Below are 25457 nucleotides of genomic sequence, written 5' to 3'. Positions count from 1 at the left end.
TGTGTAATAATTTTGAGCATGTTAAGGGTGATTAGTTGTGGACTTGCTTTGTGTGCATATGAGCCAATTGACCATGCGTGGGAGACAGGTGTTAATTTGGCTGCAACAAAATTTGATAATGCAGACCTTCACATATTCATCCATCCCATTGAATGATAAATAAATTGCTACTATAATCACTGTTCTCTTCCCTGATCTCTCATGGTTGTGTTAACGTCGTATGTCGGTGACCTCTGTTTATTTCTGTAAGAAATTGGATGTAGTGGGTGTAGATCATAAAGATATATGGTCACACTGGATTACATAACATAGTTTATTAAATATTTTCGATACTGCGATGCTATATCCAATTCTATCACAATCATTAGTTATTGAATACATGCATTTAAATTTACTTTCAAGTTAAAACTGAAGAAGCAACGATTCAACTAAAAACTGACTGAAATATCCAATGTATACTACATAGAAATAGGCTTCTACATTGGACATCACCCAAGACTTTTACTTTGACATGTTTTTGCCCACAATTCCGAGTACGATAAGTCCGGGAAACGAAATACCAGCAAAAAAACGGAACCTGGATCAAATCTTTTTTGCTTTTCATTCGGAGCTGCGGTCTACATCACCCTACGCAAATGTATTTTTGTTAATTTTTGCTTGTGATCAAGTTCTCAAAGACGTTCTCAAAAATAATTACACCAGCCCCTCCTGTGAACAAGTAATCGGACAAATCTGCAAATAAGTAACTACCTTTTTATCTTTATATTTTACCTATTTATATTTTCCCTTTATTCTAGTTAACAAGCAGTTGCAATTTGCAAACAGTTTAAAATACAAGAAAGCTTAATTTTCTTTTTAAAGATTACTCATTAATGGTTTTCTTTCACTTAACAGACGCCACCATGGTGAAGAAACTACTAGTTGACGTAGACTGCGGGGTGGACGACGCACAAGCCGTCATGATGGCGCTGGCCGTCCCTGACGTCCAGGTCCTGGGCGTTACGTGTGTCCATGGAAACACCACCGTGCAGAACGTGTGCAAGAACGTCCTGCGCGTGCTCGGCGTTTGTGGGCACCTGGAGGTATGGGGTTTAGGACATCATTAAAGGCTTAACAATTCATTTGTGTGTGTTCATTCATTCCGGTGTGTGATTAGCTGTGTTTACAATTGTCATTTGTGACTTACAGCAAAAAACAAACAATAAAAACAGCTAAAGATAAATATGTGGTGTGAGATTAAACATTATTTACATTACTACATGGTTTTCTTTTTTACCTGGGGGTCAAATTAAACATTGAGCTCAAAACACAAGAACTAACACACATGGTGCATGTGTAAGTTTTCATAAAGGTACTAACCTGTCACAAACGTGAAGCTCTCAAGTTGTGACTTGAAAAAGTCTTACCAGAATTAAACAGCTTGGGTCATGGTCTTGTACTGACAAAGGTGTTTACATCTTTTTTTATGTAGATTCCTGTGTTCATAGGGGCATCAAAACCAATCTTGGGGAACATGATTAATGCCGGACTGTTCCATGGAGAAGATGGTCTTGGTGATGCTCCAGACCCAGACGCTCCTGGACTGGAGCTGGCGAAACAGGAGGGGGCCGTCTCCGCCATGATCCGGATAGTGAACGAGAACCCTGGAGAGGTGCTGTTTGACCCACCCTCCTTATGCTTTCGTGTTTATGATTTTGCAATAATTATCTTGTACTGCAAGGTGCCCTTTCAGGACATGTGGACTTAAGGAGCATTGTTGCTGCTTCTAGGTGTTGTTAGTGGCAACGGCTCCACTGACCAACTTGGCGTTGGCAGTACGGCTGGATCCTACACTGCCACTCAAACTCAAAGGCCTGTACATCATGGGAGGCAACACAGACTGTGCGTATGTCTGTTACGTTTCAAGTTACACCATTATCTGTGTTTAAAGCTGTGAAGGACGTTTAATATTGACCTGTTATTTTGAATTTGCATTTTTATCACTCTTTTGCTTAAGGTCTCTTGTTGATTAATGTTTTTTGTCCAAATATTTTGTGTTTAGCTAGAGGCAACACAACTATATGTGGAGAGTTCAACTTCACAGCTGACCCTGAGGCAGCTTATATAGTCCTGAACGACTACCTCTGCCCAACCTACATTGCCACCTGGGAGTTCACATGCCGCAGTAAACTGCCCTGGGTAAAGTGCACCTTTAATCATCAACAGATAAATCTCTATGGTGGAGTTTCCCCCTGGAGTGAAGTACTCCAACCCTTCAGGACAGAACTTAAAACAATAGAAACATCTACTCTGCAGTGCTGGTACCTTCCAATTAGGGCTGCACGATGAATCGTATTTTTATCGTTATCGTGATGTGAAGTTTCACGATAAACACATCGAAAGAGCCACGATAACTCCTTGAATAACAGCAAACTCAAATTGCATTATCCTTGTCCAGCAATAGAGGGAGCTATTCGCGCTGAAGACTATGATCACGTGACGTAAGTAGGCAAGAGGCAGAGTGAGGTGAACACGCTCATCAGACACGTGATTTGGTTGCCTGGTTTATACTTTCGCGAGCGACCGTAGCGCGCTACTCCGCCCACCTCGCGCGACCCTGCGCGAGCGGTGTAGGCGTTTATACTTTTGCGAACGTCGCGAGCGTCGCTGCAGTGTTCTCCGAAAAGATAGGTGGCAGTGGAGAATAAAAAACCTCTGCAAAACCGTGGAAAGAACATTTTTACCTGACCAGAGACCGTATATATACACCAGGCATCAAACATAAATATGGCTTTGCAATGTTGTCCGAAACGATATGTGGTAGTATAAAGAAACACCCCTCAAAAAAAGGGGAATGAACATTTACCTGACGCATTTTGATGTTGCTTTGTGTTTCAGGTTTGAAAAGTGCTGGAATTTAGGCTAAAGTACATTAAAATGTTGAAATTACGTTAACAAATACGAGCCTCTTGTAATTCCAGGACGAAACATGAGAGAACGTGAAGACGTTAAGATTGGGCGTTTTGAAAATAAACTACCATTAAATAATGTGATAAAAAGCGAATTATTTCGAGTATATATATTAATATTTAGCTTAATTATGTTTATCGTGCTGGAAAATATTTAAATGGACCTTGAAAGTGCCGTACAAGTGCTTTAATTCCACCTTGTTTAGGTGTATGAACCATACCTGTCAAGTTTTGTATTTAAAAATACGGGACATTTCCCGTATATGACGTCATCGCCTAATTTGCATAATCAGTTATTTGCATATAGCCGCAATCGAGGCTGTAGGAGAAACGAAAACATCTTTGGAGTGGCAAAAGTGAAGAAAAAACACCCCAAATATGTTTTGAACTACAAATGAATAAAAAAATTAAAAATTTCTAGTGGTATTTCTAGCTACAAATGGGGACATCTCCTGGGCATATTTCTGTGCCTTTAGTCCGCGTTTGTGCTTGGCAGATTGTTCGTGCTGACGGACATCGTTCCTTCCCCCATGAGAGACACTAAAATCACAGCTACATATCTTACAGAATGAGTAGCTGTGCCCTTTCATGCTCCTCTTTAGGAAAATAAATTCCCTGTCGCATTCGTCAAGGTACTTACACGTACGCTTAGCTTTTTAGGCAGGACTGCCTTCTCTCGTTAAATCCTGATTTGTTGTTCCACGTTTGCTCCCACTGTCGACACTAAACCCGCGAGTTTTAATTTATATATTTTTTAAAGCATTCATGTGCCGCGCCAAACAGAATTCTGTCACTAGCCTCGCGAGAACTGCTACCTGCAGTAGTCTGGGTGGCAGTTCTCGCGAGGCTAGTGACAGAATTCTGTTTGGAGCGGCACATGAATGCTTTAAAAAAATAAAAATTGAAAACTGAAAATACGGGACGTCGCCGGGACAGAGCGGTAAAATACGGGACTGTCCCGGCCAAAACGGGACACTTGACAGGTATGGTATGAACCCTGCAAACATGACTTTGTCGGTCATGGTGAAGTTAAAATTCAAGAGGTGCACGACCTCGCGCAGCGACAGCGCACGGGCGGAGCCTCAGCGATTACGTCATTTTCGCCGCGCGGACCCAAGGCGAAAATAACGTAATCACGGTGGCTTCGCCCGTGCGCGATGGTCTCGCGCGCTGTCGATTCACGAGGTCGTGCACCTCTCGAATTTTGTAAGTTCGCGCGCCGCGTCTCAGCTAGGGGTGGGCGATACTCTGAATTTTGGTATCGATACGATACCGATACGATACTGGTCAGTATTGCCGATATCGATACCGATACTTCCAAACCGTTGGGGGGGCGATACTTTTTACTTTAAATTATAATCCATTAATATAATAATTTATATATTTTTGCTGATGCTGGTCCAGTGATTATGCCTCGTGCCAATGGTGGCACGCGTGCCATAGGTTGCCGACCCCTGCTGTAGATGGTCAACCAGTTTCAGCTGTGGAAAATTCAATTAAAACAGGTGAATACACCACAATTACGCCAACTGCAGGAAAGTCTGATGTATGGAAGTCATATTCCATTGTAATTAATGGAGAGGGAAATCAGCTTGTTGTGATTGATATCAGAAAGTGTTGGTGTACGTCACCTGACGGCATGTGTTTGGACTGTGGTAAGAAATGGGACAGCGCGATCCATCGCTATATTGCTGTTTTAATAAATACATAAGAAAATCTCAAGTACTAAATCTAATTAATTCAATTCATATTAGGATTGCGGGCGGGGGCGACAGAAATGTGTATGTGGCAGGCGGATGCGGGATTAAAACAAGCGATTTTTTGGCCGGTGCGGGCGGGAGCGGGACTAAAACAAGCAGGTGCGGGTGGGAGCGGGATTAAAACAAGCGATTTTTTGGCGGGAGCGGGATTAAAACAAGCGGGAGCGGGATTAAAAAAGCAGTCCCGCGCAGACCTCTAAACTGCAGCAAAAGAATCGATATTTTCGCCGTGGTATCGATCCGATACCGATCCTCACCTTTATATCGATACTATCGATATAAATATCGATCCGCCCACCCCTAGTCTCAGCGCAATGAGAACAGTCATGTTTGCCGGGTTCATACACCTATACAAGGTGGAATTAAAGCACTTGTACGTCACTTTCAAGGTCCATTTCAATAATTTCCAGCTCGTTAAACTTAATTGAGTTAAATATTTATACATATACTTTAAATTATTCAAAATAATTCGCTTTTTTATCACATTATTTAATGGTTGTTTATTTTCAAAACGCCCAATCTTAACGTCTTCACATTCTTTCATGTTTCGTCCTGGAATTACAAGAGGCTCGTATTTGTTAATGTAATTACAAAAGAACTGTTCAGTCAGACAGATATTTGTTGTGAAACGAAGTAGTTACAATTTCAAGTACTTTAGCCTAAATTCCAGCACTTTTCAAACCTGATACACAAAGCAACATTAAAATTGGTCAGGTAAATGTTTATTCCCCTGTATTTGAGGGGTGTTTTTTCTATACTACTAGGCCTACATATCGTTTCAGACAACACTGCAAAGAATGTGACACGGCAAGATTAAATGCTTCCGTCGTTCGCGGAGGTTACGCGAGGTGTGCGGAGTCGCGCTACGGTCACTCGTGAAAGTATAAACCTAGATTGAATCTATTGTTGAATAAACCTGCAAAATATTTGGAATTATTCTGGATTCATTACACAGTAAAAAAAAAAAGAATTTAACGTGCTGCTGTTCAGAGAGACACTACATCTCTGTATTTTAATCTTAATTTATCGTGGTTCACATCGATATCGGGATATCCAACAATGTTATCGCACATCGTAATTCTAGTCCATATCGTGCACCCCTACTTCCAATACTGGTCTTCTGCACTTTTGATTGATCAAAAAACTGAAGGGATATTGTGTACCTCTGACTTAGTGCAGGATATATATTGCCCCATGAACCTTTCTCCACTGATGTTACAGGCGTTCTGTGATGACTGGCTGGCTCAAGATACACATAAATCCAGGTTTATGAAGAAGATCTTCCAGCACAGCATTGACGCCTGCTACAGCGAGAGGATCGATAAGGAACTGGTGGCCGGACAGGGATTCATTTCTTGTGATTCTTACGCCATGGCAGCAGCCATTGATGACACATTTATCATTGAGAGTGATCACAAAGCTGTAACCGTGGAGCTGACGGGAACACATTCCCGGGGAATTGACCTTCTGAAGAAGACTCATAAAGCTTACATTATGCAAAAGGTGGACTTGGAGAAATTTAAGACGCTAATGATGAATGCTTTGAAGTAATTAGGAAAATACACACTGCAAGTCCTGGTCTCAGCCTTAATAGTTTCTTCAGATTTTCCTCCTCACATTTGGATCTTTTACCAGAAATCTGGGAGTTTGAGTGTTTAAGCTGTTCCTAGATCAGTGTCTTCTGATCTGAGATTGATGTATTTCCTGGGAGTCACTCCTCCATCTTTAGAGGAGTGTCCCTTCACCACCGAGACCTTGGTGTTAACCTTCCACATTCTCTTTATTTCTTCTTTCAGTACCTGGTATCCAACTTCTCATATTTTTTAACACACTTTCACCAACCTGGCATCATGAGTTGTAATAAGTGTAGTCCCAAGTAATATTCAAAGAAATATTAAGTTGGATACCAGGTCTGTACTTTACTACCGTTTTGAAAATCTCTACATTTCTTATTTTTTTAATGATCACTGAAATTGAATTTTATACAACATTCTGATGTATATAATTTATAATTATTTTAATACATTTTCTGTGACTGGGTCACACGTTTCTCTATACAGCCAGTAGCCACCAGATAAAAAGAAACTGGATGTGACTCACAGAGCAAATTATTCTGATGTGATTCTTTATGTCTACATTACACAGCTACACACTTGCAAAAAAGGGGTGATGACTGTAGGTAAGAGCATAAAAAACAATATTTAGAAGAGATCCATGAAAATGCAACATCGGATTCCCAGTAAAGTCGAACTCAAGCTGAAAAGTATCACTTCTGGATGTACGTTTCTGAAAAATTTGAAATCACTGCAGCCCAGTCATCAAGGCAGCTTAGGACTTGAACTTGTAAGAAAAGTCTCATGTTTGGTTCATATCCATTTCTGATGTCTTCTGTCCTCAAACACACATGTAGCAAATCCAGTTAGTAGCCTTTTCTGCCTCTGAATCGAGATCTTGTGTCCAGCTACAGTAAGAAAAAGTATAATCAACATAATGTATTCAAACAAGACTTAATGAATATTCATATACAGTAATTACATTAAAATTATAATACAGTTACAGTCTTTAAACACCTTCAAATAGCCTCTTTGCAGTATTATTGCTTTCTTTAAGATGGTAAGGAATGCTGTCTACGTTTGCAGACAGTTTAGAGTGGCAGCTTAATTAGTCAGAAATAGGACGTTTATTCATTCTATAATAGAAATTATACCTTTGACCAAATATAGTTCCACATAGATAGTACAGTATAGATACAGTCTACAAAGTGTTCCTGATCAACGTCTTCAGTAGTAATGGAGAGGTAACAACCGTTTACTGACCATTGACCTTTTACATTCAAAGAAAGAGACCTGCAGGGCTTTGCAGTGGCCCTCTTTCAGGCACTCGCTTGGCTTCTTGCCTTCCTACAAACAAAAACGTAAATAAGACATCAGTACCAGAGCTGCACCTTCACCGCAAAAAACGGGGCAGTTTTAATACACCTACTTAATGTGAATAACCAAATCCGGCTCCTTCCTAAATTGTGTGTTATAAGAACAGTAGACGAATGAAGCAGAGTAATATTCCCCTACTGTACTGGTAGTGAATAAACAAGTGGTGGGTTACAGCTGCGATAAATATTAGCCAACAGATTATATTGGAATAGATCAATAAAGCGTCAGTTAGCGTAAATAAATAAAGGTGACAGTTGATTAGTGTAAATGAACAGATGTTACAAAGATGCACCTACACGTCTTGTCGACTTGTTAACAATCCGTTAATATAAATATGAAAAAATCCATAATCAAACCAGCATACCTTGACCACGCAGTCATGTTGAAGGAGACAGGCTTTGAAGTCTTCTCTAACTCCTGCGCAGGCGCGGCCATCTTCCACTTTATCCTCGTAGTACTTGGGCATTGTGTTTAATTTATCTGCACTAATTTTAGGAACTTAAAGCGAGAAACTGTCCATAAAAGCTAAGTGACATAAATGTCTGTTATGGACGCCGCCATATTTTCTAGGCAATGCTTTATGGGTATGCGGAAACACAAACGAAATGCACTCTGGTTCTTGTAGTACAACTCACTCGTGTCTTCCGGGTTTGTCAGGCGCCCACAACAGAACGAATGGAGTGACGTTTCTCATCACGTGCCCTGAGTTCTTCTTTAATTTTGGAAACTAGAAGTTTGTATCACTATAAAAAAAGCAAAGAAAACCTGTATATTTATTTTTTTCTATAGTCAACAGATTATGGGCCGTAGCACGCTAGCGTTTCTGCTACTAAGCGCTGATTGGTTGGTGAGCTCCCGCTGTCGTTGCAGGAACGCAGATGTCTCGCTCGTGGGCGCCCCCTGGCGTCTCGTAGTGTCTTTGATACAGGAAGCGGCCAATCGCCTCATAAACTGGCGCTGGTACAACTAGCTAAATAGAGTCCGGTAAACATCTTCCTTCATTGTGTAGTACGGCCGCATATTTAATTGCATATTATTTTAAGGTTAATGTTAGTAGTATTAAATGTACAATACGCGATATCTTGGTCGGGAACAAACGCTAAACCGTCGGCCAATCCAGTCTACTTACATTTTACATTTACATTTGTCTACTTGTATTATTATTTCCAACCACGAGATGGCTGTAAGTAACTAGTTTACAATCCTGAGTGTCTTGTACTTATGCCCTTTGGAAGAGCTCAAATGAAAGACTTACAATTAAATACATTAAACTGCATTAGAATTTAACTGCAAATTGTCCAATACATTACAAGCTTAAAATCAGGAGTGAAACGCTAAAATAATAATAATGTTAATGTGCCATATTTGTCAATTGTGATTTTTCACCACAATCAAAATTTGTCCTCCGATTTTTACCCATCTCTGCAGTTAGAACACACACACACACACACACACGATTACTAGGGGGCTGTGGTGCACAAGTGCCCAGAGCGGTGGGCAGCCTTAGCCCAGCGCCCGGGGAGCAGTTGGGGTTAGGTGCCTTGCTCAAGGGCACCTCAATAATGGGCTCAGACCTGGGAATCGAACCCACGTCCCTACAGCCACAAGACCAGTTCCCTACCACCAGACCATGACTGCCCTACTTATTTAATGAGCAAAACAAGGATTAGAGTAGAGACATACCAATACAAAAAGGAAAAAACTGAATTGAACGGTCAATTTTATTTCTGCACTGCTTATTTAAAACAATGTCAACTGGAAATTGATGCACAAATGAAGGCACAGGAAAGGCCAGGGTGCAGCAGACCAGGGGGATCGTTTCATCCAACACTACTGGAATGAAGGTGGAAAAAATGCAAAATAGGGGTCAAATATCAGACTTCTCATTAAGGTCTTATTCAGTCCCCAGAGGGCTTAATCCTCATCCTATACAACCTAAAGAAATTCTACAGTGTATTATAATGTGGGAATTGGGATGTGAACACTGAGGTCAGACTGTATTCATACTAGTGTCTTCTCCAGTACAGTTCAAAATGGAACCAACATTAGCTGTGACACCATCTCTGCATAAACAATCACTGGTACTATTTGACTTTGTCCATCTTAAAAACCAGGAAAGATTAATGTTTAAAACCTGTAAACATATCTTGACTTAAACAAGACATTTATCCCCCATCCCCCCATTTCCATCCATCCCCAAAACAGATATAATGTAATTGTAAATGATATGCACAAAATGTCTTTTCTGCTTGACCACAACCACTTAAATACTTGCAATGGTGCACACAGCAAATGGTCATAAAACTGGACTTCTCCAGCTCGCCTCCCAGTCCCTTTAGAACATGTACACAATCAAATGAGATGACGGCACACAGACAATATGTACAGCAGTTACTCATCATCATCTCATCCTGCTGCACCAACAAAGCAAAAAACCATAGAACTCAAACAGACAAGATTGCCCCGTCATCAGTCTATAAAGTGATTTATTGTGCTACTCCTCCATCTACACTACATAAATACTCAAGTCATTCATCCCTACACACTAGTGGCTCAACTATATCTTTTATTAAGAAATGTCCAATTTTTAGGGCCATTCGTGTTCTGTTTGTCATTCTATGGTTTTTGCAGGTTCATGCTCATACCCAGCTAAATGGTGTTCATTTAAATGTAAGCCCCATTGAGAGCTATTCATCGTACAGCACCGGACACAGAGACCAATGACAGAACCTGAAATGAAAAATTATGTCAAGAAAAAATGTACTTCAAGAGTCATATCATTGCCAGTGGACATGTAATCGTGCTATATTTTGCTTTGAACATATTAAGAAAACAATTTCCATGCTCTGACTCAGGAACCTGTCAAAGAAAAACACACAGCTATTTGAGTTAGTGGTTTCCAGTCCGAGTCATGGGATTCACTGGTCTCCACAACTTAAAATGTTCCCTGTTCCAACATACCCAATTTAATCGAATGATAAATCAGGTTTGACAACAGAGAAAATGAACTTTGTTAGAACTACACACTGAACTCTGGATGATGGGATTGGAAATGACCAGTTATTATCCATGGATCCATATTATCCAGTCCCAGAGGAGTCCAGGTACATTTTTGTTGCTCCAGTCCTCAACAAACCTGCACCAAGCAGCCAGCTCAGCCTGGTCTGAACCTGGGGGTGTGTTGGGAGCAGAGGAGGAGCGTGGTCCAGAGGGGCACTGCTTAGCTAAGCTACCCTTGCGTAACGTGGAGGTTTTGACACCATGAGGCAGTCCCTTTCCATTACCCTAGGGGGCGCTGGACATTAAGGCACAAACATGGGGGTCCCGCACCCCTTAGAACTGCACAGAGAGAAAGAAAGCAAAAAAAACAGATCCTTCACTTGAAGTCACAATTACTTGAAAGTAGATATTCAAATAGTTATCAAATATTTACTTCTATCACATCATAGACTTTTCACAGCATAAAAAATAAAAAAAAATCTCCCGTGTACAAATTAAAGATTTATTTGAAATAAGTTAAGTCACCTTCATAGATCGTCAAAATAATTCTAGTAATATATCCCTTGGGATGAAAGGCCTTGTCTGATTGGTTAACGTCGAAGGACACTGAGGGGTGAGGAGTCCTACAGCCACCTGGACTGGCTTCCTGTCCTCCAATTTTGATTCCAGAAATATTTTGGCAAAGTAGTCATTCCAACAAACCTTTATATAGACATAAATTAAGTATCTTTAACAGAGTGTCACGCGTGCCACTGTACTGTTAAACGTGCAAAGTAAAAACACCTATACCAGCTGAATGGACAAATTTAACACACAAAAAACATTCTCTTCTGACAACTTTGTGTAAAGTATAACGTTTAAAAATTAAACTAAAACAAAAAGACAAATATGGCTGCCTTGTTTTGTTCTGATTCCTGACTGATTACAAACCAAGTTCACTTCTTTGACACAGATCAAAGTCGTTTATGGTCCGTGATTATACAGAACTTGTCCTCCAGTAAGAGGCGGTACACCCTCCTCTCCAGCGTCAGCAGACACGACACGTCAAGTCTTCATGACAGCAATGAGCGCAACTCCACAAGGCATCACTTCAGTGTTTGGTAAATGGTCCTTTAAAAAGCATCCTTCTGTTATACAGTAGTATTCACATTTATACGCGCAAAAGAAGAAAAAGATGGCTTGATAAAACAAGACCTTCAAAAGTAGAAGCAAGAGAGTAGAAAGTAACTAAAGAAACAGCAGAAACCAATAGGGGGAAGTTAAAAGGAGAGATAAAAGGGATGAAGGGAAGATAACCCAGACGTCCTTTGAGTGACACTGCGATTGGCTGTGACCAAGTGTCCCGATGATGTCACCACTGGTTGGAGTCCCTGCAGGGGTTTCCACAGCAACCCGGCCCAAGTGGCACCGCCCTCCCCCACTGCAGGCTTGCTGTCAGTTAACCGGCAACTCGCTTTATGTGGATCTGCGAGGAGGAAGAGTTCCAGAACACGACACTGACGTTAGCATCACGTTCTAGAGCACGCAGGAGTTCCAGAACACGACACTGACGTTAGCATCACGTTCTAGAGCACGCAGGAGTTCCAGAACACGACACTGACGTTAGCATCACGTTCTAGAGCACGCAGGAGCTCCAGAACACGACACTGACGTTAGCATCACGTTCTAGAGCACGCAGGAGCTCCAGAACACGACACTGACGTTAGCATCACGTTCTAGAGCACGCAGGAGCTCCACAACACGACACTGACGTTAGCATCACGTTCTAGAGCACGCAGGAGCTCCAGAACACGACGGAACGCAACAGGGCCGGGCCGCCTCACCTCACTGATGATGGCCCACACGGCCGAGTCCTTCAGGACAGTAAGACGCACAGCAGCCACAGGGTTGAAGGCAGGATCAACGCTGCCTTCTGCCAGCCCCTTCTCAAACTCAGCTGGAGAGCGAGAGAGAGATGAATATGAGGGCTGTAGAGAAGCACATTCATCATTTCTAGATCCCCACTGCTGTGATGCCATTGGAGGATGAAGTCTGAGACTGAACATTTCTAGAGCAGCTTACCAATTCTGTAGAAACGGTCATCGGTCTTTCTGTATTTTTCTTTGGTCTTCAGTTCAGTGTCCTGCAAGCAACACGACCATCACTGGTATCTAAAGTGCAAGTCTGCAGATGATGAGGTCACCTCATACCAGTGTGGACAGCACAGGCCGGGTGAAACCGAGCCAGGATCCTCGGTACTGACGCTCGACACAAAAGTACCCATATCCCAGCGTGCCACTGGCCCCCGCCTCGGAGGCCGAGAACCAGTGTTCTCTCATGGCGTGGCTGTGTGCTCCAGAAAAGCCACATCCCCCTTCTGCTGGCTAAACTTAGTGCAGTCTGCAGAACACGCACGTCAACTGCACGTCCTGCTACACCCTGCACATCCTGCTACACCTTGATGATCTCACAGTCTTGAGGGAACACTGTGTGAAGAGAGCTGAGCCTCCATCCCCACCCCCTCCTGTTACTCACCAAGAAGGGCAAAATCTCGACTGTTGTGTTCATAATTTGGTCTCCTGGATGCTCCTGGTTCCCACTGCGAAATAGGAACCTGTCAATAAAATATTTGAGGAATATTAATAGACAGGATCCAATCAAAAATGTGTACATAAAAATAGTCATATATTCACAAACTGGAAAATAACTGAAATATTAACATCTTTAGACACAGTGAGTGAGTGCAAAAAACACAAAGGGAGAGTGAGAGAGAGAGATAGAGAGAGAGAGAGAGAGAGAGAGAGAGCGAGCGAGAGAGAGAGTGTGTGTGTGTGTCTGAGTCATCTAAAAAGGTTTAACTCAACTCTAACCAGAGTTAGCTGATTATGTCTAGTATGCGGTCAGCGCTCTGGCCTCATTGAAGACCCTGACCAAGCCTCTCTACCTCCTACCCTCCATCACCACCTACAGGGATCCTCGTCAGCTCCGTGACGCCCAGGTGAGGGTCACACTCCCTCAACCTCAATCCACCTCCTCACCGCTGCATCAACGATGTTGGAGACAAGTTCTTATTTTAGCAAATTCTCATTAAGTTGGCCTGTTCTCAAATTAGGACGCTGAAGCATAGCGGATAAGTGTGTGTGTGTGTGCGCTCATGTTCTCTTGATCAGCATTCTCATTGGTGTGTTGTGCTGTTATCAGACACGTACGAGGTCAGAGAAAGACAAGAGAACGAGAGAATCAAAAAGAAAATGAAGGAAGTAGAAGATGGAGAAGGAGTGGAGAAGAGGAGACAGAGGGTGAGATGACCTCTCGATGCTGACGGCCCGGTCAAATTTAAAGAGCACGTAGTCTCCCGACATGGGTGTGATGGCCCAGAAGAAATCCTCCCCCATGTAGGTCTTCTCCAGAGTGTGGCCCTGATACACCTTGAGGGACGTGGAGACCTCTGCTGGTGGGTTCACGTGGATCTTATGCAGCAGTGGCTTCAAGAAGTCCTTATCCTAACCCAGGGCATCAGGGAGAGATCATCATCATCATCAGTGTGCAGCACAGAGGAAGGGCACCTGTGTCCGGTCACACTGCCTCTACACAACCACGCAGAAGTTGGACCTTCTACCGAGGAAGTGTATGGAGTGGATATTTGAGTTCTGGCGATGGAGCTGGTATGATGTAAAGACCAATATCAGCACTACACCATAAAATCTAGACATAAAAAGCTACCAGACTGCATTGACTGCAAGATTAAAAATAAAAAAAGAAACCTTGTACAGTTTTGGTGTGACTTCAGCCACCCCCAACCCCAACATTCCACTTTTGACTTTACTTGACTTTACTTTTCCTCCCCTGTGTGTGTGTGTGTGTGTGTGTGTGTGTGTGTGTGTGTGTGTGTGTGTGTGTGTGTGTGTTACCGTGAGTTTCTGGATCTTTCCTGCCAGGGAGGAGTGGAGGCCCACATGCTGGAACAGGGAGGGTCTGAAGCGGACACGCAGGCTGGATTTCTGCCTCTCACAGTGCTTCTGCACGGGGAGAACGAGACACACACGGAGGCGACGCATGAGGCCCCAGACGGGAGCGTGCGACACAGCACCTCCACCTCTCTGCCTTCAGCCTCGCCTCCTGAACCCGACCGAACCGTCCCGACAGCTCTGCACTTCAGCTTTAGCGATTCGTGCACAAATACCTCAAGATTGAATAAACCCAGTTAAACCAAGTGGCGTATTTGATTAGTTCTATTAACACACGAGCGCGTCTCTCCCAAAGACGGACAAGACACTGTTATGCTTTTGTCAGGACACTGCCGTTCTGAGCAGCTGTCTCTATATTCCCTACATAAACCCAGCAGCGAGACGTGCGGCGAGCGGAGAAGATTAGAGCGGGGGCGGCTACACCTGACCAAACATTTCACAAGTACCGACGGGTGGACAGGGTGCATCGCCTCTGGGCGTCCATCACGGCAGTGCGTGCTACCTCGCTGTGATCTGTAAAAGCTCTCTGTAGACGCAGGGGTTCGTACAGCATCAAAGCATCGTTCAGCGGCACACTGAACAAGAGCGGGTGCACACACACAAGAGCGGAGGGGTGAGGAGCATCAACGGTCGGGCACCTGGAGGACTTGTTGACTGTAACCTGGAGCAACTTCTCTCAAAGATAAAAATCACCACGTGATGCATTCTTGTAAAAAATTTAATAAAATACCACGAAATAACATTGCGATTGCCATTTCATCATTGTGGGGAGCTTTCTTACATCAACATTTTAAAACGGAAATAAGAAACCAATTGTCAGTGTCAAATAGACAGATAAGCAGTATAAGAGGGAAAGGTGAGAACAGGCCCCCGGCCCGATGATCTCAGAGGTGTAAAGAACAATTGGACTTGCCGCACAGCAGCCCAGAACTCTCCCGAGGATCCGAAAACCTCCGTTCTGACAGCAGTCCAGAAAGAGAGAGAGGTGTGGGTGTGTATTAAACCGGGGAAGGAGGACTTACAGCATCTTTCTCTGGGTTGCACACTTTCACCCAGAGAACGTGGTCCAACAGCCAGTCTATGGGCTTCTCCTTATAGAACATAAATATGAACTCCACTATAAGATTCAGATCAGGAGCCTGGAACATCTTACCTGACGGGGAGAAAGAGGAGAAAAGCGTACAGGTGAGGCCGTGATAGGACTGGCACAGCGTTCAAATGGCAACTCTTAGTCTTCAGGTGCCAGACACCCCAGGAAAACCAAGAGTTCCTAACCGCTGAAGGCATGAACACCAGCAGGGGCGTAGCAGCAAATTCTGGGCCCTGTACACGCTCAATGTCAGTGGGCCCCTATAAATGCCAGTAAACGAGGCACATGAGCAAAATGGGTAGTCAGGTCCATATCTTCCCCCCCCCCCCCACTACCACACCCATGGACACCAGTGTGAGGGTCTTACCAATGAAGCCCAGCTGGGAGAACTCCAGGATCATCCAGTCTTCAGAGGAAAGCTGCAGAGCAAAATTCTTCATGGTAGCAAAGTAGTTGGGCTTCGCAACGATGTCGTCCTCCAGCTGAGAGAGAGACACACACCAGTGAGACACTGCCAGCCTGCCCATTTCTGCAATTCAGTTTAATTATTACACACACACACACGCACGCACGCACACGCACACACACAACGTCCTAACATCTCTCTCACACACAATGCTAGTACACATTGCATATTACGGTAGTCCTAAGGTAACCTGATTTAAAGACAAAACGTGAAAAGTGATACCTTTCCTCATCTCCTAAGAGCACGGCATGGGAGGAGAGGACAGAGAAATGGAAACACTAAAGATGAAGCAGGTGAGCAAAAAAAGGCTTGAGAAAAAACAAAAACACACACACGACATATATGAATGAGAACAAATGCATGACACTGAACGCTTGGGGTGGGGGGTGGGGGGCAGTTCTGCTGGAGTGCAGAGGGACAGTGAGACGGGTATGTGGGCTGAAGACATGACGGGGTGCTGGTGGCGAGATTGTTCTTCGTGTCCGAGCCAGAGGGACTGGGCAAAAGACCCTGTGCTGATGCAAGACGGCTCTCTCGGAGCGCAACGCACCACAGGCCCTGAGCCTCTCCCCACCCACACATGCCTACATGTGTGCCAACGGACAAACCTCCCGACATGCATTAAAATCATCACCGAGTCGGAAACGGATCCCTGTGGAGTCAGAAACCTCAAAACTGCCATTATTTCCTGATCAGCTCGTTAGCAAGCGACCGTCTGCACAACAAGCCCAGGAAAGCTCGGCCCCCACACAATATGCCCAGTCCAGAACCCGTGGTCTTACTCTGACTGCCATCTACACTCTTCCTCTGGAATGCAAGGGAAGAGGTTAACTCAATGATTTCAGAGCCAGGGTCACTTTCTGTCACTAGTCACAGGACACAGTATGTATCCTGCCGTAATTACCAAAGATAGACATTTTAAATAACTACCTACATAATGTATTCGTTTTGCTCAATTTTTTTTATATAATGCGCTTTTGTAATACCCTATCTAAAACCACAGACAGGCAGATGTACAGTGAGCTGTGTAAACTGGCATGCTTGTTAAGAGTTTAAAAAGAAATTCACAGATGCTTAAAATGGCAGAGGAACTTGCGTGGTTTTTATGCAGGCTGATATTAAGGAGGTGAGAAGGTGGAAGGAAACCACCGCTGCTCACGAAGCTCATTCGTTTCTGAATTGTTCACACGAGTGATCAAATCTACCATCCTACATTTAAGATTGCATATTTATATTTAATTGACCTTCCTACATTCAAATATATACATGTTATTACCCTAAAAAAATACAGAAATTAAAACTTGGATCTTTCCACATGTTGCAAAAAAAAAAAAAAAAAAAAAAACCTGATGTGTGGTGACTGTACACACAGCCAGACTGCCCGATGACTAATTCACCTACATTCAGGGCACTAATTTGGTCACTTGTGCCAGGAACATTCACTATTACACCATGATGACACGTCCTCTCAATCTGCTGTATCCAAACAAGCTTGACACCAAACGTATGAGAATGTGTGAGAAAGTATGAGGGAGTGTGAGCTCCACCACGCCATTACCTGAACATAGTAGACGCCTTTGCTGACAGCGTACATCATGAGAAAGGAGTAGTCCAAGTTCTGCTTCGTTCTCCATCTGTGAAAACACAGAACCGCCGTTAGACACACACATTCGTGACCGACAGGGTCAGGAATTACGGCAAAGCAGAAAAGCCAGACACACAGTGGCTAAATCAGTTGGCATAAAAACCTGACAAGCAATTAGCAGCACAGACACCCTCACACACCTTGGAGATAAAATATATAAATATAAATATGGATGAAAGCGGTCTGGTAGATCTGGCATGGTGAGCAATTTACTCTTTCTGTCATGCAACGCTTGCAAGCATAGAGCATGCTGGGAGTCCAACATCAAATTAAGGCCTCTAACACAGCAAACTAGATTCTCTTTACTACAGAAGCCGTGCAGTATCTTCACATCTTCAAAGCGCTTACACTGGCTGGTCTCCAAGGCTTCAGGTGTATAAAGACCCCCTCCCTCCCCCGCTCAAACACACAGCACCTTGGTAATCATTCCGTCTCTACAGCACAGAGCTTACAGAGGGACTCGGCATAAATATTTAATAAAGCCGCAACTACAAGAGAAGCGTATAAAAAAATCCTGAGCATGAAAGGCAGCAGATATCTGAGCAGGTTGGACTCCAGCACCGACAAGAAGACAGAGCTCTGAAAGCCACAAATGAACTCATGCATTCACTAATCTAACGCTAATCTCAATCACAACCAATTCTTCTCCCTATTTTGCTTTGGTAAAATACATTTATAAAAATGTACATGATGAATGTACAGAACCATTTCTTGAATGAAGTGCAACTTCTCTTTTGGGGGGGGGGGGGGGGGGGGGACATGAAAGAGAATGACAGGTGGGGGTAGGGAGAGAGGGGGAATGAGAGAGAGAAAGTAAACTGAACAGTATGAAAAAGAACAGGTCGCACAGAGGTACGGGCGGGGCGTGGAGAGGTAGGGGCGGGGCGTGGAGAGGTAGGGGCGGGGCGTGGAGAGGTAGGGGCGGGGCGTGGAGAGGTAGGGGCGGGGCGTGGAGAGGTAGGGGCGGGGCGTGAAGAGGTACGGACTGGTTAAGAGGAAGAAGAGGGACGTGAAAGGGTCTTTAAAAGTGCCCCATGAACAAAGAGATGGGCACCAAAGCGAGATAGCAACCCCGGGCTGGCTTCCAGCATGTGTGGTGAATACAGAGTAACCGAACGCCCTCACATATTCCCCGTCATACTCCGTCCATCTCTCCTCCTCCCACATGCCTTTCAGGCGTTGTCCCCAGCAGGTACCCAACGGACTACTCAAGAGCGATCCGGTCAGAAACAGGGCCCTCTCAGACCGGCCACGGGGACCCAGGGCCAGGCAGCACTCACCTCACTCTCTCCCTGGAGTCCCCAAAGGTCTCCTTCAGGTTGGTGAGGTCTGGATAGTAACTGGCAGGAGGGGAGATGACCTCCAGCAGCCCAGAATTCAACTCTATGGAAAATCTGGGAGAGACGAAAGGCTTCAAACTAACACAGTATGCAAGTTACAGCATTTTTGTTCCCCAGTTTGTCTGATATTTTTGCTCATTACTAAGGTAAATATTATTTGTGAGGATGCAGACGTGATCTTTAGATGCTTCAGTTCCTGCTCAACATTATGTGAAGGTCTGACACTGAACAAAACGGCTTATATTACAGCTACACTGTGTAGTCTATATGGGTATAACACAATCCCAAATTCTGGCCTTCATAGTAAAATATCTTGTGAACTCTTTCATAGTATTACATAGACATGTCTATGTGTGTATGCATATACATATTACACTCCCACCCACAAAATGGGAGGTGCCATGTATGTCTGATGTGGGTAGTCTAATCTAGCTTAAGACACTTGGTATAGTGCATGTGGTAAGTCCAGGAGGTGTGGACAGGGGTCACTTACTCTTTCTCCAGACCGGAGACCACACTATGCACATAATCAATGTCTGTCTGCGGAGAAGAGCACAGCACACCAGGTTGACATGCCTAAAACAGGATAGGTTCACACTCTCAAACAGAGAGTGCACACGCAATCACATACATATGCCCACACACACACACACACACACACACACACATACACTCACACTCACCTCCCCGATGAAAACTATGATGACACAGTCAAGCTTCTCTTCCGGTGAGAGTTTATCGATCAGCGACCGCAACGTCTCAGACAGGTACGACTTCACCTTCCGCATGACAGTAGGGATGCCCATCACCATGGAAACTGCCCAAGACATATTATGAATCATTATTCACTCTTAACATCTGCTGCATGAAGTCTTGTTCACCACAAACAGACGGGAGAATGAGAGCTCTGCTGGGAGACACCGGCCCGCCTGCCTCCTCAAACAACCTCCCGCAGCTGCCCAACACCCCCCACGATGTCCGACCCGGAGCACTTCTGTCTGGGCCAATACCACCGCTTCTCTCCCTCCCAGATTAATGTGAAAGCAGGCGGAGTGATATCAGGCACAAGAGTCCAGAAACCAGCGCTCTGCTCCGTTAGCCCACCACCACAGTCCCGTCATTCCTGCTTCCACATTTATAATCGGACCAGAACACAGTAGAACACCTGGGGAGAATTTCACAATGACTTAAGATGGTCCCTGAGACTTTAGAAACAAATAGATGGTTATAACTCTGAGAAAATCATTCCTGTGTGAACTAGTGCCTTAAATGAAATAATATTTTAATACATTTAACAACAGTGATGCAATATTAAAGCAAACAACAGTGCCATAACACTACAACTATGATGAGTTTAACATGATAAATGTTTGTGTTGTTCTAGCCCTAGTGGGGACAGGAGGTAGACGTAGGGGCTCTTGATCAGAGACAGACACTCCAGCCAGACACACGCCAGCCGTCTGCATTGATGTGGGGAGGCGAAACACAGCTGTGCACTCCCAACGCTCGATCAGCCGGTGATCAATCAAACGCCCTCCTACCCACGAGCTCAAACACGGGGCATTCAGCGAGAAGCAACCGCTAATGAGACACTTTACCGTGACTCCGCTGACAAACAAACAAACAAAAAAAAACAGAACACAAAAGAGCTACTGAGAAACACCAGCTCCAGAGCAGACAGGTGCAGAGTTCACCTCTGGTCACCTGTGGACATCCAACAGATGTTACAAGGCACACACTTTCCTTTGGGTTCTAGTTGGGGGGTTTCGTTTCCTTTACCCATTTGAATCTCTCACATCCTCTATACAGCCGTATGCTTGTGGTGATAATAGCACACAAAACCTCCATGAAGAAGAGAACACATCAAACTCCCACTCAGATACACACACATACACAAACTAACCTTGTACTTGGGATAAAGGAGAAATTACAGTATGTTTTGTAATACGTGGGAGCAAGCTTTAATATGAGCTGAGCATATCCATCCGTATGTGTGTGAGCACGCGCATGTTGGCAGAATCTGAGCATATTTGCAAGTGTACGAGAGCTCGAACGAGATTAAGAACACCGAAGCCCAACAGGCCGACAGTAACGCCGTCACACCATCAACACCGAAGCCCAACAGGCCGACAGTAACGCCGTCACACCATCAACACCGAAGCCCAACAGGCCGACAGTAACGCCGTCACACCATCAACACCGAAGCCCAACAGGCCGACAGTAACGCCGTCACACCATCAACACCGAAGCCCAACAGGCCGACAGTAACGCCGTCACACCATCAACACCGAAGCCCAACAGGCCGACAGTAACGCCGTCACACCATCAACACCGAAGCCCAACAGGCCGACAGTAACGCCGTCACACCATCAACACCGAAGCCCAACAGGCCGACAGTAACGCCGTCACACCATCAACACCGAAGCCCAACAGGCCGACAGTAACGCCGTCACACCATCAACACCGAAGCCCAACAGGCCGACAGTAACGCCGTCACACCATCAACACCGAAGCCCAACAGGCCGACAGTAACGCCGTCACACCATCAACACCGAAGCCCAACAGGCCGACAGTAACGCCGTCACACCATCAACACCGAAGCCCAACAGGCCGACAGTAACGCCGTCACACCATCAACACCGAAGCCCAACCGGCCGACAGTAACGCAGTCACACCATCAACACCGAAGCCCAACCGGCCGACAGTAACGCCGTCACACCATCAACACCGAAGCCCAACAGGCCGACAGTAACGCCGTCACACCATCAACACCGAAGCCCAACAGGCCGACAGTAACGCCGTCACACCATCAACACCAAAGCCCAACAGGCCGACAGTAACGCCGTCACACCATCAACACCGAAGCCCAACAGGCCGACAGTAACGCCGTCACACCATCAACACCGAAGCCCAACAGGCCGACAGTAACGCCGTCACACCATCAACACCGAAGCCCAACAGGCCGACAGTAACGCCGTCACACCATCAACACTGAAGCCCAACCGGCCGACAGTAACGCCGTCACACCTACACTGAACTGAACAAAAATACGGCCTCGTTATTTTGTGGTATTTCCACTGCAGAAGCAAAAAAAATAAAAAATTAAAGTAGGTCGAGGATGAAAGGACCTGAAGGAGCACAAGGGCTGAGGGAGGCCATGAAAGAGACAGAGAGAGTGAGGGAGGCAAAAGAGAGGAAGAGAGAGCGAGGGAGGCAAAAGAGAGGAAGAGAGAGCCAGAGAGACCAGCAGACGGAGAAATATAAAGCATAAGGTGAAGCGCAGACCCCCCCTTCCACCACACATCTTTCTTTCTCGAAGCGTGACGTCTGCCCTGAAGCTGATCTGAGAGAGAACACCCCGTGACTCAGACTGCTGCCAGTCCACATTTGCATGCTGCCCCTGGAGACACACGTGTTTACATTACTGAGAAGAACCGCTCATAATTCACATAATCCTCTTGTACAAATTCTACCACGTGAAAGGAGGAGGTCGACTGCGGACACTCCATTTAATCCACGTGTGCACCTCTATTCCTAATTTGTCTCCATGCACTTTACCCGTTAATCTCCCTCACCCCGCGTCCCTCCGACTGTGTTGGACAGGAGGAAGACGGGTGACTCTGGCAGATGAAGACTCCAGGGGCGGGAGAACTGAGGTTGTCCCAATTTACGAAGCTAAAAATAGTCCTTGCTCTGTGATCTAATCCAAACTTGGAGAGGAGTGGGAAGATTGTGGCCTTATTGTGGGGGAGAGGAGAAGGTGCAGGAACTATGTGGGTATAAGGGGAAGGATGTTTACTCAAAGGGCAGTCCAGCCACGCAGGGACAGGGATGTGTGCGCGATCCTGCTTTCTAAACCGCTCCAACAAAACCTACCCATTTCTCAAACTAGCTTAGGGCAGGGAAAAGATGTGGGCACAGAGGAGGTGCCACTCATCTGAAGGGCTGCACAATATTACAGCATTTGATGACCACGGTCTCAATACCGGCTTGCGCAATGCTACGACAGCATTGATCCCAACGTTTCTCGTTGTGCACTGTATTCTGAGCACCTTGAGCAACACCAGTGTAAACGAGAACTCCATGACTTAATGAATGACAGCACTTAACACGACTGAACGCTGGAAAAACAAACAAAGCATGCCTAAATATATGTAATTTGTAATTTATCGTAAAGGCATAATGCCATCGCCATATGTAACTATATAAACAAAATACTATAGCAGCTTCTCGATCGTGCCTAACTTAGTTGCAACAGGCATTGCTAAACTATACCCCAGTGCATTAGACCAGACAGAGGCTAACAAGCTCTCATTAACAAAGTGCAGGGCAGCATAGGGTATCAGTGATGCTGGCAGAGATGCCACCAGGCAAGGAGAATCTGTAAAGACACGTAATGGACACCCACACACTCACCCCTGAAGAGAAGCAGCTGGTCTCATAGTCCTCAGGACATTCCCCTGTGAGACTCTGACCCATTCGGTTCATTAAAGGGAGGGTGTGTAAATGGCATTACACAAAACTACAGAATGAACACAACGCAACCCAGATTCTCTCCATGGGACTCCCCTCCCCTCCATACCCACAGGTCCTCTCTGAAAAGCCCAGCAGATTCAAAAGGCTCTAATCCTTTTATGAGATTCGGATACAGTGGAAGGCGGGGACCTTAAGACATGGCACTGGTGAAGCCTCGATAGGCAAGATGACGGAGAGAGATGCAGGGATGAAAATAACCTCTAACCTCTTGGGGAACCTTAAAGGCCATGAATGGTTTGTTAGGCTTGTGTGTCCAACAGAAAAGTGCTCGTTAACGTCTGATAATGAGTCACCAGCACAAACACCCACTGAACCTACAGAAGTCCTTCACAAGCATGGTTGCCGGTCGATCCAACAGCACAGCCGTGCTCATGTGTCTTTATGCGGTTTTTAGCCCTGGGGCTTTGAAACGAGCCTCCTAACCCACCCCTACCAATAAGACAAAAATACCCTTGCTGGAAGTTACTCAGCTGTGGGCGGAACGCCACCGTCTGGGGTAAATTTAACAAAACTGCGTGCTGCGAGATAAGAACCTGCTCACCAGAAAAGCAAACGGCGTCTGCCATGTGCTTACATGTGCGGACGAGGTGGGGGCGGGTGTAGTGTGGGTGCAGGGTGGAGCGTGTGCAGGGTGGAGCGTGGGGCTCACCTCCGGTCCGACCCTGGCCCACCTGCACGGCGGGCCGGAGGCTGTACTCATTGTTGAGCAGGTGCGGCAGGTGGTGGTAGATGTTTGGCACCTGGAGAGGCTTCCTGTGAGCCAGCTCCTTCAGCAGCTTCTGGGTCTCATCTGCAGGAAAGAAAAACACAAAACACCGCCACAGACGTCAACACGGGGACCACGAAGAGACGCGGCGTGTCTAGCTCACTCTCGCTCACAGCACACAAGATGAAATGACATCAGAGATGCACTCAGCAGGCACACGCCTTTACTTTCCTTCCCAAAGTAAAGGGTTCACACAGCACACAGCTTCGCAGGGACAGCACACATCAGCTGATGACGCATCACACTCAACATTTTGCACTTCAGCAAAGCTTTTTTTGTTGTTTTTTTTATCCCTTAACTGCTATAAATAAAGTAACTATATATATGACAAAAATGCCAACAGTGCTTTAAAAGGACTGTCCTAGCAACAAACACACTCTGTCTTTAATGAGTCCCAACAGCCTCACTCTGACATTTAATGGCTGAACATTTTAGCGAGTCACTGACTGACTGAGAGAACTGATGAGAACGTGTACCAGAGACGCGTCAACACCAGAGAAGTCTGAACACCTGAGAAGCTGTTGAGGGCGTCCTTGCTGCCGTTGGTCTCCGCAATGGCACGACGGAACTGCTCCAGGATGGTGTTCAGCTCCGACGAGCGCTGAAGGGTTCGCTGCTCGGCCACACGCAGACGCTCGCGCAAAGCGTAGAACTCCCTCTGGTAGGCTACCAGCTTCTCTACAGAGACAGAGACGGGGACACAAGATGAGAACTGCAGACTCGGCACTTTTCACTGCATTTTCTCATTTCAGTTTCAGTCTTTATATTGCCGTCATTTGAAACAGTTTCAGTACTTTATTTGCGTTTATAAAAGGTGCATTGCTAGAATTCACTCCCTAAACCTACTGAGAAACCATTACTCAGTTGTACTTGGGGGGAGAGGGTAAGAGAATGTGTGTGTGTGTGTGTGTGTGTGTGTGTGTGTGTGAGTGAGAGAGAGAGAGAGAGAGAGAGAGAGAGAGCGAGCGAGAGTAAGAGAGAGAGAGAGAGAGAAAGAAATCTGGAGATGCAGAGGAGAAGAGTGCGAAT

At 45.2% G+C, this 25457-nt stretch overlaps 3 protein-coding genes across 8 annotated transcripts in view; 1 reads left to right on the top strand and 2 right to left on the bottom strand.

Moving 5' to 3' along the window:
* Positions 1 to 548: 548 nt before the first annotated feature.
* LOC143512015 (inosine-uridine preferring nucleoside hydrolase) lies at positions 549 to 6819 on the top strand. Its single transcript, XM_077001862.1, has 6 exons — positions 549 to 742; positions 895 to 1082; positions 1472 to 1651; positions 1770 to 1881; positions 2042 to 2178; positions 5930 to 6819. Exons 2-6 carry the CDS (start codon positions 903 to 905, stop codon positions 6257 to 6259), a joined length of 939 nt encoding a protein of 312 aa, XP_076857977.1. The 5' UTR covers positions 549 to 742; positions 895 to 902; the 3' UTR covers positions 6260 to 6819.
* On the bottom strand, positions 6709 to 8242 carry coa5 (cytochrome C oxidase assembly factor 5). The gene is made up of 3 exons (XM_077001863.1): positions 8003 to 8242; positions 7525 to 7608; positions 6709 to 7169 (listed from the first exon to the last, which is right to left on the bottom strand). Exons 1-3 carry the CDS (start codon positions 8102 to 8104, stop codon positions 7128 to 7130), a joined length of 228 nt encoding a protein of 75 aa, XP_076857978.1. The 5' UTR covers positions 8105 to 8242; the 3' UTR covers positions 6709 to 7127.
* Positions 8243 to 9341: 1099 nt separating this feature from the next.
* The window catches only part of mgat4a (alpha-1,3-mannosyl-glycoprotein 4-beta-N-acetylglucosaminyltransferase A), a 32618-nt gene continuing 16502 nt past the window's right edge, over positions 9342 to 25457 (bottom strand). For all 6 annotated transcript variants that reach the window (XM_077001857.1, XM_077001854.1, XM_077001856.1 and 3 more), the window contains 14 exons: positions 24939 to 25106; positions 24312 to 24452; positions 19810 to 19943; positions 19620 to 19666; positions 19067 to 19180; positions 17700 to 17775; positions 16043 to 16157; positions 15608 to 15738; positions 14529 to 14636; positions 13927 to 14120; positions 13153 to 13231; positions 12700 to 12760; positions 12462 to 12574; positions 9342 to 12103 (listed from right to left, as the gene is read on the bottom strand). In XM_077001857.1, coding sequence (XP_076857972.1) covers positions 12077 to 12103; positions 12462 to 12574; positions 12700 to 12760; positions 13153 to 13231; positions 13927 to 14120; positions 14529 to 14636; positions 15608 to 15738; positions 16043 to 16157; positions 17700 to 17775; positions 19067 to 19180; positions 19620 to 19666; positions 19810 to 19943; positions 24312 to 24452; positions 24939 to 25106 — 1508 coding nt within the window. In that variant the 3' untranslated portion in view covers positions 9342 to 12076. The remainder of the gene's footprint in view (positions 12104 to 12461; positions 12575 to 12699; positions 12761 to 13152; positions 13232 to 13926; positions 14121 to 14528; positions 14637 to 15607; positions 15739 to 16042; positions 16158 to 17699; positions 17776 to 19066; positions 19181 to 19619; positions 19667 to 19809; positions 19944 to 24311; positions 24453 to 24938; positions 25107 to 25457) is intronic.

Source organism: Brachyhypopomus gauderio, chromosome 4 (genome assembly GCF_052324685.1).
Source record: "Brachyhypopomus gauderio isolate BG-103 chromosome 4, BGAUD_0.2, whole genome shotgun sequence".
Classification (NCBI taxonomy): Eukaryota; Metazoa; Chordata; class Actinopteri; order Gymnotiformes; family Hypopomidae; genus Brachyhypopomus; species Brachyhypopomus gauderio.
Note: the sequence above shows the minus strand (reverse complement) of the source record. Positions and strands in the feature narration are given on the sequence as shown.